Source organism: Hyaena hyaena, unplaced genomic scaffold (genome assembly GCF_003009895.1).
Source record: "Hyaena hyaena isolate Hyena2069 unplaced genomic scaffold, ASM300989v1 scaffold_474, whole genome shotgun sequence".
NCBI lineage: Eukaryota > Metazoa > Chordata > Mammalia > Carnivora > Hyaenidae > Hyaena > Hyaena hyaena.
In genome coordinates, this window is record NW_024081104.1 from 1,040,732 (window position 1) to 1,054,618 (window position 13,887).

The following is a 13,887-nucleotide window of genomic DNA, read 5'->3' on the forward strand; positions in this document are numbered from 1 at the left end:
CCTGACGCCCGCGGCTGCGCGCCCCGGAAACGGGCGCGCCCCGACCCCTGGCCACGCCTCCCGCCGTGCCACCCGCAGGCGGGAGGCTCGGCCTTCGCGGGACGTCCAAATGACGGGACCTGCCGCACTTCCAGCGGGCACTCAGCTGCCCTACAGCAAAATGAACCCCCACTGTCCCTCGCCCACCCGCCTTCCAGGCAGCAGCGGGGGTGGAGGCAGCAGCGGTGATCGTTTATTTGAGGCGGGTCGCGGGGGGGCGGTGGAGGGCAGGGGCAGCGCCGGCGCGTCACAGGCGTCTGTAGCAGAGCTGGGAGCCGCGGTCCAGCGTGCTCGCGCCAGGGCCGGGCTGGCGGGGCAGCAGCTGGCGCAGGGCGTCCCGGTCCTCGGTGGAGAGGCGTCTGCTGCACAGCTGCAGCTCCCGGAGCTGCGTGGTGATCCCGTCCCAGAGGCGCAGGCCCAGGGGGCCCTGGACAGCACAGCCTGCAGGGGGCAGACGGGAGCTGGTCGCAGGGAGCGGGCGCCAGCGAGGTAGCCCGGGGAACCTGCAGGAGCCAGTGGCGTTCCCAGTTCACCTGCGGAATCCCCAGGCCGTGTTCTTTTCTCTCTGCCAACGTGGCCCTCAGGAAGAGGCACGCTTCCTCTGAGCCCCAGGGGTTACAACCGGGGGCTTGGGCAGATGCCCAGGACAGGCCCACTAACACCCTAGGGAGGCGTGTGGGCTCCTTCATAGCCAGTCGGCAGGCAGGAGGGAGACTGGCTAAAAGAAATGCTGGGACCGCAGCGCCTCTGACAATTTCTAGGACAATGCCTGGGTGTCTCCATCTGTAGAATGGACACGACAGGAGTACCTGTGGGCCGTAGGAGGACAGGTCTCCAGAGGCCAGGGTGCCCGGTAGGCCCAGGGCCCTAGGGAGCTCGGGGAGAGGATGGGTACAGGTGCCAGGTGTTGGGGGGCAGCCCCTCAGCTGTGTGCAGATCTCCCACCAGCTTGCCTTCAGGGTGGCGGTGAGGAGCAGGAGGGACCCCGGGGTTCCCGGGGGACACACCCACTCCTTGTCCTTGTCCTCCTAGAGGGCAGAGCCTAGTACTCTCCTGCCGCAGGCCCCAGCGGGATGTGCCAGGCTGCTGCGTGGCCATTTTACCAAATTAATGTCTCCTGGGGTCACTCTCAAGGCAGCCGTGGGAGGGTGCTGTGCCTGGGTGTGGGGCCAACATGAGAAGACGCTAAGACGCCACAGGCTGAAGGCAGCGTCAGGGCAGGCCCTGCCAGGAAGTGGGAAGATCCCTTGGTGGTAGGTTCTTGCCGTCCTGATCTTGAGCTGTCCTTTTGCCAGTGGTAATTAGGGACCCCTTGTGGAGGGGGATCTGTCCCCCCCAAGCACCGTGGTCCCCGAGGTTCAGGCTGAACAGGCCAAAGGCAAAGACCACATGCTCCTCCCGTCCTGTTTTAGGAACTGGACTTACACCCCCTTCCAGTCACACTGGTCACTGTCTCCCTCCGTGTCGACCTCAGGGAGCCCAGCCCATCTTTGCCATCTGGCTGCCATCGTGCCTCCTAGAGGAGGGGGAGGGCCTCACGTAGGTCCCCAAGCTCACCTGACAGGCCAAGGAAGGTGAGGCCTTGGGGCCGCACCTGGAGGGCAGACAGGAGCTCCTCCAAGCCAACACGGCCAATGTCAGGGTTGGCAGACAGGTCCAGTGAAATGAGTGAGGGGCAAAGAGGAAGGCATCTAAGACAAGGGAAGAAACAAAGGGGTCACCTCCAGGGAAGGAGGCCCCCAGCACGACAGAAAGCTGCCCCAGACAAACCACAGCTCTGGGAGCCATAGGCCAGGCCCTGTAGGCTCTGCCCCTGGCATGCACGGGTACAGGTGCTTCTCCAGGGCCGGCTGGACACTGCCACGGGTGAGGGCCATCGCGGCCAGGCCTGGGTATGCCTCCCTGGCTTGGGTTGCCCAACACTCCCAAGAGCCAGCTGAGGCTGGAGGGTCACGAGTGGCCCCTGCGTGGGCTGCTGCAAAACGGGTGAAGGGAAAGGCTCTCAGGAGTGTGGACAGAGGAAACACAAAGAGGCAGGGCTGAAGCTGCAAGGGGCTACGTAGGTCCTAGGACACAATGGGGAAGAAGCTGTTACTACTGGTGTTACTACTGCTGTTGCTTCCCTGCCTGACCCAGCCCTGCAGAGTACTGGGCCCTGAGATCAGACTCCCCCAGAGGGGTGCAGGAGCGGGGTGGTGCAGCATTACCTGCTCAGTTCAGTCACCGCCTCGTCGCCCAGGTGGTTTGCAGACAGGCTCAAGTGAGCCAGAGCACAGCCTTCCTAGACACACAGAGGCCCAAGAGGAGCTGGGTTAGGTGGGGCGCCTGCCCTCTCTGCCTCCCAGTAGAGGCCCCGAACCCAGGTCAGATACCTTCCTTCCTCGGAAACAAGGGGCCAAAGACTGCCTGACCCCTCAAGGCACTGGAGGGGAGCAGTATCCCTTCAATTTGAAAATCAAAAGGAGGGGCGCCTGGGTGGCTTAGTTGGTTAAGCGTCCGACTTTTGCTTGGGTCATGATCTCACGGTTCGTGGGTTCGAGCCCCGCGTCGGGCTCTGTGCTGACTGCCAGCTCAGAGCCTGGAGCCTGTTTCAGAGTCTGTGTCTCCCTCTCTCTCTGACCCTCCCCTGCTCACCCTGTCTCTCTCTCTCTCCTAGAAATAAATAAAAATATTAAAAAAAAAAAAAATCAAAAGGAAACGCCTCCCATTCTAAGTATTAAGTCACCCCCGACGTGAAAGTCACAGGGATCAGCCCCACGTGGAAGACTCCGGGGAAAGGGCCCTAGCAAGCCTGGCAAGACTCTGGGACCTGCCTGGGGTCCTAGGCACCTTTCCTGCTGGCCAGGAATTCACAGGCCGAGGCCAGCAGCTCTACTGAAAGCTTCACCCACAGCTGTTCTTTCTGAACCTGGACCCCTCTTTCCAGGCTGCCCCCACCCCACCAGGTCTCAGCCGTGGAACTGCAGCCTGGACGGCCCAACGGCGCTTGGCTTTGGCACCCTCCCCCATCAATGGCATACACACCTTGGTCAGGAACCTGACCACAGGCTCTATGAGGCCTGAGTCACTCTTGCTGGCTGCCACAGAGCTGAGCTCCAGGCGCTGGAGGGTAAGGGTGGGCAGGCTCTGCAGGGCCTGGGCCAGGGCAGTGGTGCCCAGGATGTTGTAGGACAGGGACAGTGTCTTCAGGTACTTAGCATCTGCACAGGGGGCCAGAATCTCTGTCAGCCGCACACGATCGCCACCCCAGCCCAGCTGCAGTCCTAGCCCGACACCTTCACGATTCCTCTGGGGAAGCTATCATCCCTGAGGCTTTGTACACGCAGAACTGAGGTAACTGCTGCCTGGGGTTTCCCAGGCAGGGAGGAGGCAGGGCCAGACTCCTGTGCCCACCCTCTCCCCACCATCTCTGGGCCACCTGCCTCCCCCTCCCAAGGTGGGACGGGGTACCTGAGACAGGCCCTGGGCTGGGATGTCTGTGAACAATGGGGTGGGGTTGGTGAGCCCTGCCTGCTGCCCCAACCCCAGCCTCTCCTCTGCCGTGGCTCACATCCCTCAGCCCCACTTCCCAGCCCGCCAGCCTCTCCTCTGCCGTGGCTCACATCCCTCAGCCCCACTTCCCAGCCCGCCACTTCTGCAGAAAGCCCCCTTAGAGAACTCCTAGTTCCCAGTCTCTCAGTACTGGGACCACTACTCTCTGCAGCCTCAGTGTGTCCGTGGTGGGATCGTCTAAGGCAAATGGAACACTAAGAGCCGGTGAGAACAGGGAGACGGGGACAGTGGCCCATGGCATGTCTGAGGGGAGTGACCTGAGCCCAAGCAGACCCAGCACATCCACCTACGTGCTCCTAGACACCAGGCGTGGTGGCCAGGGACCCCTCTGGCTCAAGGCTCTCTGTGCCCCTGGACATGCCCTTCTGATGGCAACTGGAACGCTGAGGCCAGGGGGTGGACATGCCCATCAGCTCACCTTGGAAAGCACTTCCTAGGGCTGCCTGGTGGCTCAGGAAGAAGCTGGGGCCAAAGCCACAGGCCTGGAGACGCAAGGTGCTGAGTGAGGGGCAGGCTTGCAGGATGAATGCCAGGGCCTGACCACTGCCATCCCCGAGAGGGTTCATGCTTAAGTCCAGCTCCTCCAAGCTCTGTGGAAGACATGGGCCCCCTGGAGAATCTGGTCTCCTTGCCATCCCAGAGCTGGACACAGGCCAGTGCTCCCACCTGCACCTTCCCACCCAGCGATGGGCTGAATATAGATGTTCTGAGGCCACCCTGTTGCCAGCCTGCTGCTTCCCATGCCTCTACCTGCAAGGTGGCCTGGCCCAGGAAGCCTGTGGCAAGCTGGCGTAGGCCTTCAGGGCCCAGATGATTGGAAGAGAGATCAAGGAGGATAAGGCTGGGCATGGTGCCCAGCGCAGCCAGCAGCTCGGCAACGCATCCGTCCCCCAGCCGGTTCCCTGCCAGGCGCAGCTCCCGGAGAGCCGCATGCAGCTTGAGGGCCCGCAGCAGTGGGGTGAGCTGGGGCTGGCGCAGGGCCAAGGAGCAGGCGCTGAAGGAGGGGCCTGAGCCCTGGCACTCCGTGGCCTGTAGCACCTCCCGGTGCTCCTCTGGAGGGGGGATATGGCATCACCAGGGCCAGAACCTGCTGTTCTGCCCTCGGAAGCCTAGGGGTCAAACCAAACATCTCCCTCCTCACTCCCGAGCCCTGGGACACCCCCGAGGTGCTGCAGAGCCTCCTCCCACAAGCCTGTGGACCTGGTATCACGAGAGCCCTCACACATGGCTGATGGGTGGGGATGTCCCTTCTCTGGCTTGTCGGGTCCTCTTGGCAGGGCTCCAACCTCTGTCGCCCCCACATCTCAGGGCCCAAGGCAAGCTTCCTTGGAGAGCCACCCTGGACCTACCCTTCAGTGGCTCTGGCGACTCTGCCATCCCACCTCCCCCAGGGCCAGTGTTCCCCCCACCTGCCACCTACCTGTGGGCACCAGGCAGAGGGAACCCTGAGGCCAGGTGTGGGTGGGAGGGTGCCCCGGTGGATAGCTAGGGCTCTGGGATGTGAAGCCCACAGACCTGGGAGCAGCCCAGGAAAGTGGAACCTGAATACCCAGCTCCTCTGCCCGGGGCACCTCAGGCTCTCCTGGGCCCTACCTTGCTCCAGGCTCCGGCAGGCCCTGCGGTAGCGGTCAGCCAGTGGGGGGAGGTCCCATGAAGTCACTTCCGCCAACACCTGTGAAGCATCATCACTAAGCAGCCCCAGCCCCCCACCCCCACCCCGTGACGCTGGGGGCTCTCCTAGGCTCAGGGCCCAGGCTCCTCCCACTCACCTCCTCATTGCTCTGTAGCACATCGGGGATGGGGTCCTGTGGGGCCAGCAAGGCTCCCTCCTTTCGCAAGACGAGCCTCGGCAGCAGCCCACAGGCCTGACAGTAGCGCTGGGCAGCCTGCTCCGCCAGCCAAGCCACGGAGTGGGCCTCCCTGCTGCAGGGACGAAGCGGAAGCTGAGCCGGCCAGGTCCCTACACATGCTGAGGAAAGGCCTCCAGGGTCTTGCCATCCCTGCTCTGGGTCTATAGCTCTTCTGACTCCCTCCCCTCCCCCTGCCCCTGCCCAGGACATGCCCATGCCCTCTGGAGCCTGACCTACCCACTCCAGTGCCCTGCCTATGCTCCTGCAGGGCACTCTTACCCTGGCCTATGACCTCACCTCAGCTATAGTAGGCCCCGAGTCAGCAGAGTGACACAGCAAGTCAGAGTAGGCCCTTGTCACCCATGCCATCTGATCTGCAAACACGAGAGCTCTCCCAGGGGTGCAGGGGGAGCTGGGACTTGGAGGGCATGTGCCACCTTACCTGTGTGGGACAGGAATGAGGAAGAGACTGTCCTCAACTCGCACTCGCACCCGGATGGGAGGGAGCAAAGACAGACCCTGCTGGGTGGGGGCAGGGCACAACAGGCTTAGTCAGAAGACACAGCCGTCCACCCTTACCGCCCCCACCGCCCCCTCCTGAACAGCGCACCCACCGAGGCCTGGCCCGCTGCAGGGCTCTCCCCACTGGGCTCCGAGGCCTTGGAGACATCTGGGCTCCACGGAGGCTCTGCAGCCAAGCTGCTGTCTCCACCTGCCCTGACCAGTGCACTCCAACCCCTGAGACGGGGCAGCCGGCTCTGCCTGGCCCGGGCCCGCGGCCTGCTGGGGCTCTTGCTGCCTGACCCCAAGGCATGACGGCCAGCACTGTCACCGCTGCCTGGGGAGCGGGGCCAAGAGCCTTCCTGCCGGCCGTGGAGCAGTGGTGAGTCGTCCTCCAGCCAGTCCGAGGTCAGACACTCCTCTTCAGGGATGAGTGCTGGTCGTTGGGGGGTGGCCTCGCCTGGACCCCAAGGTGGGCTGGGCCCCGGGTGGCAGCTCTGGGCACTGCCCACACCACGGATGGCCGTCCGGGGAGTACTCGCTGCCGCCGCCTCCCGGCTGCTGGTGGAGCCGGGTGTCCAGGCTTTGGCCTGCTGCGGCTGGACAGAATGCCGGGGCCTCTTCTGGTTCGGGCGGGGGGGTCCTGGGTTGTCCTCACCCTCTGAGCTGCTACTACTGGCCAGCTTGTGCCTGCTCCTCCGAGGCCTGGTCACAGCTGGAACTGTCTGTCCCGGGGAGACCCTGGCATGGGCCTGAGAGGTCTCTGGGGGTCCTGGGCAGGGGCTCGAGGGAGGAGAGACCTCAGGGTCAAACAGATGGTTACATGGAAGAGTGTGGGGAGCTGTGGGGAGACAGAATCTAGCGTGAGGCAGTGTCTGGCACTGTCAGCCACCCACGCTAAAACGCCCCTTAGAATCAGGGCCTAGGGCACTCTCAGGTCAGGGGAGCTGTTCCGAGGGGCAGAGGAGGTCTCTACTTGCCTCGGCCTGAGGAGGCCGCCCGGAGCAGCCTCTCCATGGCACCAGCCTTCTCTCGGGTTTCGCTGTCCAGGTCCTTGCCATACAGCTTCACCCACTGCTGCAGTGTCTCCAGCGGGCTGTGCCCCTGCGTGGCGGCTGGCTGAGCAGGGCTGGCAGGAGCACCCCACCCAGCACAGCCTGGCCTGTACCCCCCCACTCACCTTCACGGTTCGGAGTGTGACTGACGCTCCCCGTTCGATGAGCAGTTCAGCCACTTCAAAGTGGCCGCAGGTGAGGGCATCGTGCAGAGGAGTGATGCCCTCACAGCCCTGGCCGCCTGGGTCATCTACCACCGCCCCATGGTCCAGCAGGAAGCGGACGATGTCTGCGGGGCAGGGGATGTGAGCTGGCTGCCCTTTGCCGGCCCCCCTCTTTGGCGTGTCCCAGCCCCATACTCACCCAGATGCCCATAATTGCAGGCCTCGTGCAGGGGTGTCCAGCCACAGTAGTCCCGAGGGTTCAGGGGGTGGCCCTGCGACCGAGGATGGGAAGGAGCCTAACCCGCAGCCCGGCCTCACTGAGGGGCTCTGAGGCCCCAGGAGGGCCAGGGCCTGGGTCTCAGAACTCAGAACAAGCCCCACAAGTCCACCCCCAGGCCTGACTCTGCCCTGGCCTAGGTCCTAGCAGAGAGAGATGGTCCTCACACAAGATGCATCATCTCGGGGAGGCCCCTCATCGGGACCTGTGCAGGGCCAGCAGCCATGCCCTGCCCTATCCCTTCGGGGAGACCGTGTACCCCAGGAGGGAGTCCCTGCTATGACCCACAGGGTAGCTAGGACGGGACGGCAGACCCACCTGCCTTACGAGGTCCTGGACACGACCCAGACGGCCCTCGATGCAGGCTCGGTGCAGCAGGGTCTCCCCAACATCATTGCGCCGGTTCCACTGTGGGCAGTTGTCCCAGGACAGGGAGCAGAGGTGTGAGGGGACCAGGCAGTCCTGGCAAGCATGGGAGGGACACACACAGCACCCCCACACTGTCCTCACCTTGTTCACCCTCTGCCGGCCCAGGCAGGCTCGCAGCTCCTCGTCCTCCTCCGGCTGCTGGGACCAGCCCTCGGCATCACCCTCTGGAATAGAGCCCGGCCCACTCCACGTAAGCCAAGCCCCCCCGCCCCCAGGCTCTCCTGCCCTTCCAGGCCTGGAGGATAGGTGGCGGGTGTAGACCTGTCCACAGGAATGCACCTGACCTTTCTGCCCACCTGACCCCTGTCCATCATGTGCTGACCTCTCACCCCATGCCCAGACCCTGCTCTGGATCTCCCCAACCCAGGCTTCCATGCCCTCCTGGGAAGCACCAAGTCATGCTCACATCACAAACAGCTCATCCCGAGAGCCCAGGTGCCCTGCACCTGCCTGTGCCCGGCCTTCCTGTCTCCATCTGCCTCCCCTAATCACTTGGATGACCCCACTCCTCTTTGCTCTTGCCCTCTACTCCCTCTGCCTCTGATCCTTGCTAGAAGCTTCTACTTCACAGGCTCCTTTTACATGATCACTTGCTGAGTGGCGCTACCTACAATTCCTGCTTTGATCCTCTAACTCTCCGGTTGCCGCCTACGCCCACAGACCAGTGACACAGCCCAACCCCCTTATAAAGCAAGGCATAGCCTGCCCACAGCCACTGGCTGCTCACTTGCTCACTGAGAGGTTCTGGAAGCCCTTCAAATGAAAAACTGAACTTGTTCCTCATGGCCCCAGGGGTAGGTCTCCCACCCACTGCCTCTCAGCCAGAAGCCAGACACTGGCTTGCGCCCACCAGCCCAGCACCCCCCGCCCTGATGGCTCCAGCCTGGGCCCACTCAAGCCTGTCCTGCACACCCACCTCCCACGAGGCTGAGCATGCCAGCCCTGAGGGGAAGCCTGTAGCAGCTCTCAAGGGTTTCAGGAAGTGCTGAGCGCGTGTGTGTGGCAGCCGACATGCTGTCTGTCTGCACTCCCGTTGTGCCTGCCCTGTGCCCTCCTCTTGTGGTGCCATTCCTCCAGGTCTGACCCCGCACCTCCTCCCCCAGCGGATACCCACTGCCCACTACCCTTCCCATCACAGACTCCTCCAGGAAGGTTCCGGAACTGCCTCAGAACCCCCCCCCCGCGACTCCCCTCTTCCACCTACCAGCACTGATCACCCTTCCTCCGCAGGGCTGAATCCCCCCGGCCCCACGCTCGCCAGTCCCGGCCCAGGGCCCAGCTCAGCAAGTGTCAGGGAGAGGGTGCCACGGGCAGCTGGCACAGGAGCCAAGGCAGCATTCGGGCCTCACCACTCTCTGAGAGCTCCACGTCGCTGGCCTCTGGGGTGTCGCCATCCCCCTCCTCCTGGGGGTCCTCGCCCTCCTCCTGGTCCCCACGCACACTCAGCTCCTGCAGCCTGGCTTCCGTGCTGGGGGCGTCCTGAGGCTGCAGCCGTAGCTGCACGCTGTGGAGGTGCTGCAAGATCTGCCTCTGAGGAGCAGGGGATGCCCATTCAGGGCTCCAGGGACACAAGACACCCTGAGCGGGGAGGCGGGGTTGGGGAAGGTAACAGGCGGGTTGCAGGGAAGCAGCACTTGGGGATGGGCTCTGTACCTGCAGCTGGGGCCGCTGGGCCTGCTGGGCACAGCTGAGAGCCTTTTGAAAGCATGGTGCCAGCAGCTCATAGGCATCCCCGGCCTCCTCTCGGGACAGCGCAATGTTTAACCAGGTCTTGGCCTCCTGGAGCGGGAGGTGGGGGGAGGAGCTTGGTGGCTGCCCCCCGCCCCACTGAACTGACCCCAGCCGAGGCCCCAGCTCCCACCGGGACCCATGTGAATCAGGGGAATGGCAGCCTAGAAAGGAAATGCCCGTCCACACAAACACTCGAGAGTGGCAGACCTGAGGCAGAGCTGTGGGGACCTGCGCGCCTAGCCCCTCTGCACCCTGGGTGGGGACGGGCGCCGTCACCGCTCACCTCCAGGGCGTCGCCCCCACGCAGCCTCAGCTCCTGTTCGTAGTGGGACACAGCCCGGCGGTGGTCCTTCATGTCTCCCAAGGTGGCAGCCAGGGACACATGGATGACGGCCAGCTCGGGCCCCGGCCTGCGTAGCAGCTCTGCAAAATACAGCTGTGGAGGCAGTGACAGCGAGGCCAGGGCTGCCGCACACCCCGCCAGCCCAGCGTGCCACCACCGCGCCTTTCCTCCCGCCCCAGCAGGGGAGGCACACCTGCTTCTCGTAGGCCTCGGCCGCCTTGGGGAAGTCGCCTGCCTTAGAGAACAGGTCCCCCAGCTGCTCACAGATGCCCATGGCGCCCTGGGGGTCACTGCCCTCGGATTCCTGCAACTGCTGCTGCAGCCGGACCACCGCCAGCACTGCAAGAAAGAGCATGTGAAGCGGAGGCTCAGCCGGCGCTCCAACCAGACTGCTCGACTGGACTGCCGCCTGGGAGCCGCGTGCCCTTAGGTGGGCCATCCACCCTCACGCGGCCTCTGCTCGCTCCTACGTAAGAGACAGCGGTGAGAAAACGCATCTCGTGGGCTTGCTGCACAGATCGGAAAACTAATAACTGACAACCTGAAGAAGTGCCTGGCTTACCAGGGGAGCTACTAGTGGCTGCCACGTGTCAGTCCTCACGGGCCACACGTGCCGTCTGCTCTCCTGTTCTCCTTGGCAACACTTTCGTCTCCACTTGGCCAGTGAAGATCCTGGCTCATCTATAAATGCCCGGCCAGCCTCCTGAGCACCCTCAGCCCCCCTCTGACACACCGTGCTGAAGACTCAGAGAAATGGGGGGCTCTCTTCCCAACAAGAAGGGGGTGGGGAGTAGGAAAAGGCCCCACACTGATGTTGCCACCTCCTGACTCCTTCCGGGGAAGTCCAGCCCCTCAGGTCTCCTTCCAAGGCTCACCATACTTAAGGGTCCGGCAGATCGCTGCCTTCTGCAAAGGCTTCTGAAAGCCCAGCCTGTAAGCTTTCTTCAGGGTTCTTTTGGCAGCCAAAAAATCCCCGAGGTCTTGGAAAATCTGGGGGGCAAAGGAAGGTGAGATGGCAGGCTCCTTGGAGCCCGAGCCCCTCGGTAGACAAGGCCCACCTGCGAGATGAGCACACAGCACTCGCTCTCCATGAGCTCCTTCCTCAGGACGCGTGCACATTCACGGGCCCCCTCCAGGCAGCGCATGGCTTGGGAGTGCTGCCCTCTGCGCCAGTAGATGGCACCCAGGTTGTAGCGGGCACGGAATAGGTCCTCATAGAGGTGGTTCTGCCTGTGGGAGGTGACAGGGCTCAGCATGCCTGGGGGGCGGGGGGCGGCAAGGGCTGACGCACAGCTGCTGATGCTAAGCCAAGCCTGCGCCACGCCACAGACGTGCCGAAGGTGTGCGGGGAGGGCAGGCGGGGCTCTCAGGAGGCTTCTTTCTCTAGGGGTGGAGGCCTTACTCGGCAAGGAAGATGCTCTTCCGAAAGTAGTCGTTGCATGGGGCCGTCTGCTGCAGGCTCTCGAAAGTGAGGCCCAGGTTGAGGTAGAGTCGGGTCCTCATCTCGCTCAGCTCTCGCTTGGTCAGTGTCCCTAGAAGATGCCCCCACAAACCCTTAGCATCTCATCCCCACTTGGGTCTAGCTCTGGGTCTGTGCAGCCTCTCCCCGACCCCTCCTGCTGCCTCTCCGTGGTACCAGGACTCCTGTTATAGACAGAGTGGAAGGACACAGAGCAGACAACACCCACACATGACGCTGTGGGGACCATGGGCCATGCACCTCCTCATGGGAGACTTTAAAGACAGATCTCAGCCTTGCAAAGGGTGGGCCCAGGCAGGCGGAACCCTCCATACAGACAGGGCAGACACTGGAGCTGCGGCCGCCTCTGCTAGCAGGCCAGGGGGCAGAGGTTAGGGAGGCCCGGCCTCCGAGGGCCCTCACCCTGCAGCTTCTCGTCCACAATGGCCAAGCTCTTCTCAAAGGCAGTCTGTGCCTGCAGCAAGGCGTCCTGTGACTGGCAGTGGTCATAGATGTCCAGGTAGGTGCGGCCAATGGTGGCCCAGGCCCTCTGCAGCTCAGTGTGATTAGACAGGGAACGGGCCAGCTCCAAGTAGCGGTGCTGGTGCTGGGGTGCAAAGGAATGGCCATTGTGAGCCAGCCCCCACCTCACGCAAATCCCGTATGTACTCTAAGAGGTGCCTACCTCTGCCCAGGAGAACCCCCTACGCCCCTCAAATCCCCACAGAGCAGGCCAAAGCCAGGCTGCGCATGTCCCATATCCGCTGTGCCGTGGGCGGCCTGTGGTGACAGCGGTGCCATGCTCCAACCAGCCAATGTCATCATAGGGAGGAGACACTGGGTGGGAGTTAGCTGGGCTGCTGCAGCCCCCCTCGCCAGGACCAGAGCAGGTCCTTTGTGGACAGTGGGTCCCAACTCCCCGGCTGGCCCACAAACACAGCTCAAGTGTTATGTTCGTCAATGGTTTCTGGGGCCAGGCTTCCAGAACGGTCTATGATGTGCCTACCCAAAGACCAGACAACAATCCCCTGGCACAGGGCTGTCTGAAGGGGCCACAACCAGGCGTGTCCCCCTAGCCAGAAAGCCAAGACAGTGAAAACTGTGCTTCTCTCCTCAGAAAGGGACCAGCACAAAGGTGGGCTCTGGGAGGCTGGCTGTGGTCAGCATGGGTGCTGGGGTGGGAGTGGGTTCTGCCCACCTTCAGGGCAACTGAGTAGTCCTCCATCTCAGCCAGTCGCTCCCCGATCTTGCGGTGGGCCACAGCACAGCCCAGAGGGTCGTCGATGCTCTCCAGGAGCTGCAGCTCATGCTGGTGCTCTCGCAGGGCCTCTGCATAGCGGCCTGGGCGGGCGGGCGGGCGCGGCAGGCTTCAGCCCTGGCCGGGCAGTCAGCCAGGGGCTGCGAGGGCGAGCGAGGCGGTGGCCGGCCCTGGGCGGCCCGCTCGGCAAGGTTCCCGGGCCCCGGCCCCCCCTCCCTTCCGGCCCTCCAGGGCCCCGACCTCCAGCACCCCAGTTCTCCCGGCCCTGGACCACAACCTGGGCCAGGCGCGGGGCACGCACCGTGGCTGGCTAGGAGCTCCCCCAGCTGGTGGGAGAGGGCGGCCTCGTCCCGCAGCTGCCCGCTTCTCTGGGCCTTGGCCTTGGCCTTGCTCAGCTCTGCAGAGAGAGGGAGACGAGGCCCGGAGGCTAAGCTCCCTCGCCTGAGCGGGCCAGACCCGCTCCTCCCCGCATTCCGACCGGAGACTCACGGCGAAGATCGCGCTCCACACTCATGATCCGGCAGCCGCGCACGGTGATCCGGACTTCCCGCGTTCCCCGCCGCCACGGCGGCCCCGCCCCCGCCAGGCGCGGGGCATCCCGGGAGATGTAGTCCAGTCGTCCGAGGCATCGTGGGAGCTGTAGTCCGGCTGACGTCCGGTTGGGAAGGACTGTGAGAGGGCGGCGGGAGGGTCGGCAACACCCCAGGCTCTTGGGGTGGCGTGGAAGCTGAGCCCCATCCCTACCCCTGGCTCCGGCCTCGAAGCCGCCCTTGGGGGGCGGTCTCCTGTGCTCGTTCTGCCGCTAACCACTCGCACACACGCAAAGCCTGCCTGCGTGATGACTTTACTCGGGGGACACACCGCCTTCGTATAACAGGAGATGAAGGGATCGATGATCGAATACCCTTGAGTACTCGGATACGTCCCTTTTCACAGAGCCCGCGGAACAGCCGCGAATGCAGCCCCAGAGTCGTCACATTCAAGGACACAGACCCCCAGTGTTTTGGGCGGAGAGGGGGGATGGATGTCTTCCAAAGTGAACAGAGCAAGGTACTTCTTCCTCAATGCACACGCGGTGAAATCCTGGGTCTCGGTGCACCCGGGCCGCAGAGGAACAAACACCTGCCATGCCTTCAGTCCCCACTACACAGCACATCCAGCCCCGGATGCAGTGTGACAAGTCTGGTATGCAAAGCCTCCAGAGGAGGTCCTGAAAGAGTGGGAGATGG

The 13,887-nt window shown here is 63.7% G+C and overlaps 1 protein-coding gene across 2 annotated transcripts; it reads right to left on the reverse strand.

Moving 5' to 3' along the window:
- Positions 1-210: 210 nt before the first annotated feature.
- TONSL (tonsoku like, DNA repair protein) lies at positions 211-13,227 on the reverse strand. 2 transcript variants are annotated; one of them, XM_039254058.1, is made up of 26 exons: positions 13,148-13,227; positions 12,960-13,055; positions 12,599-12,741; positions 11,824-12,007; positions 11,344-11,473; positions 11,000-11,171; positions 10,817-10,931; positions 10,135-10,280; positions 9,882-10,034; positions 9,521-9,646; positions 9,217-9,397; positions 7,949-8,031; positions 7,757-7,846; positions 7,361-7,433; positions 7,123-7,286; positions 6,923-7,046; positions 6,056-6,783; positions 5,884-5,960; positions 5,361-5,514; positions 5,185-5,263; positions 4,342-4,643; positions 4,010-4,181; positions 3,064-3,239; positions 2,247-2,320; positions 1,597-1,730; positions 211-480 (listed from the first exon to the last, which is right to left on the reverse strand). In XM_039254058.1, the coding sequence occupies exons 1-26, from the start codon at positions 13,170-13,172 to the stop codon at positions 287-289; spliced, it is 4,095 nt and encodes a 1,364-aa protein (XP_039109989.1). In that variant the 5' UTR covers positions 13,173-13,227; the 3' UTR covers positions 211-286. The 2 variants fall into 2 exon arrangements, with proteins under 2 accessions (XP_039109989.1, XP_039109988.1); XM_039254057.1 differs by having other exon boundaries at positions 5,884-5,963.
- Positions 13,228-13,887: the final 660 nt, after the last annotated feature.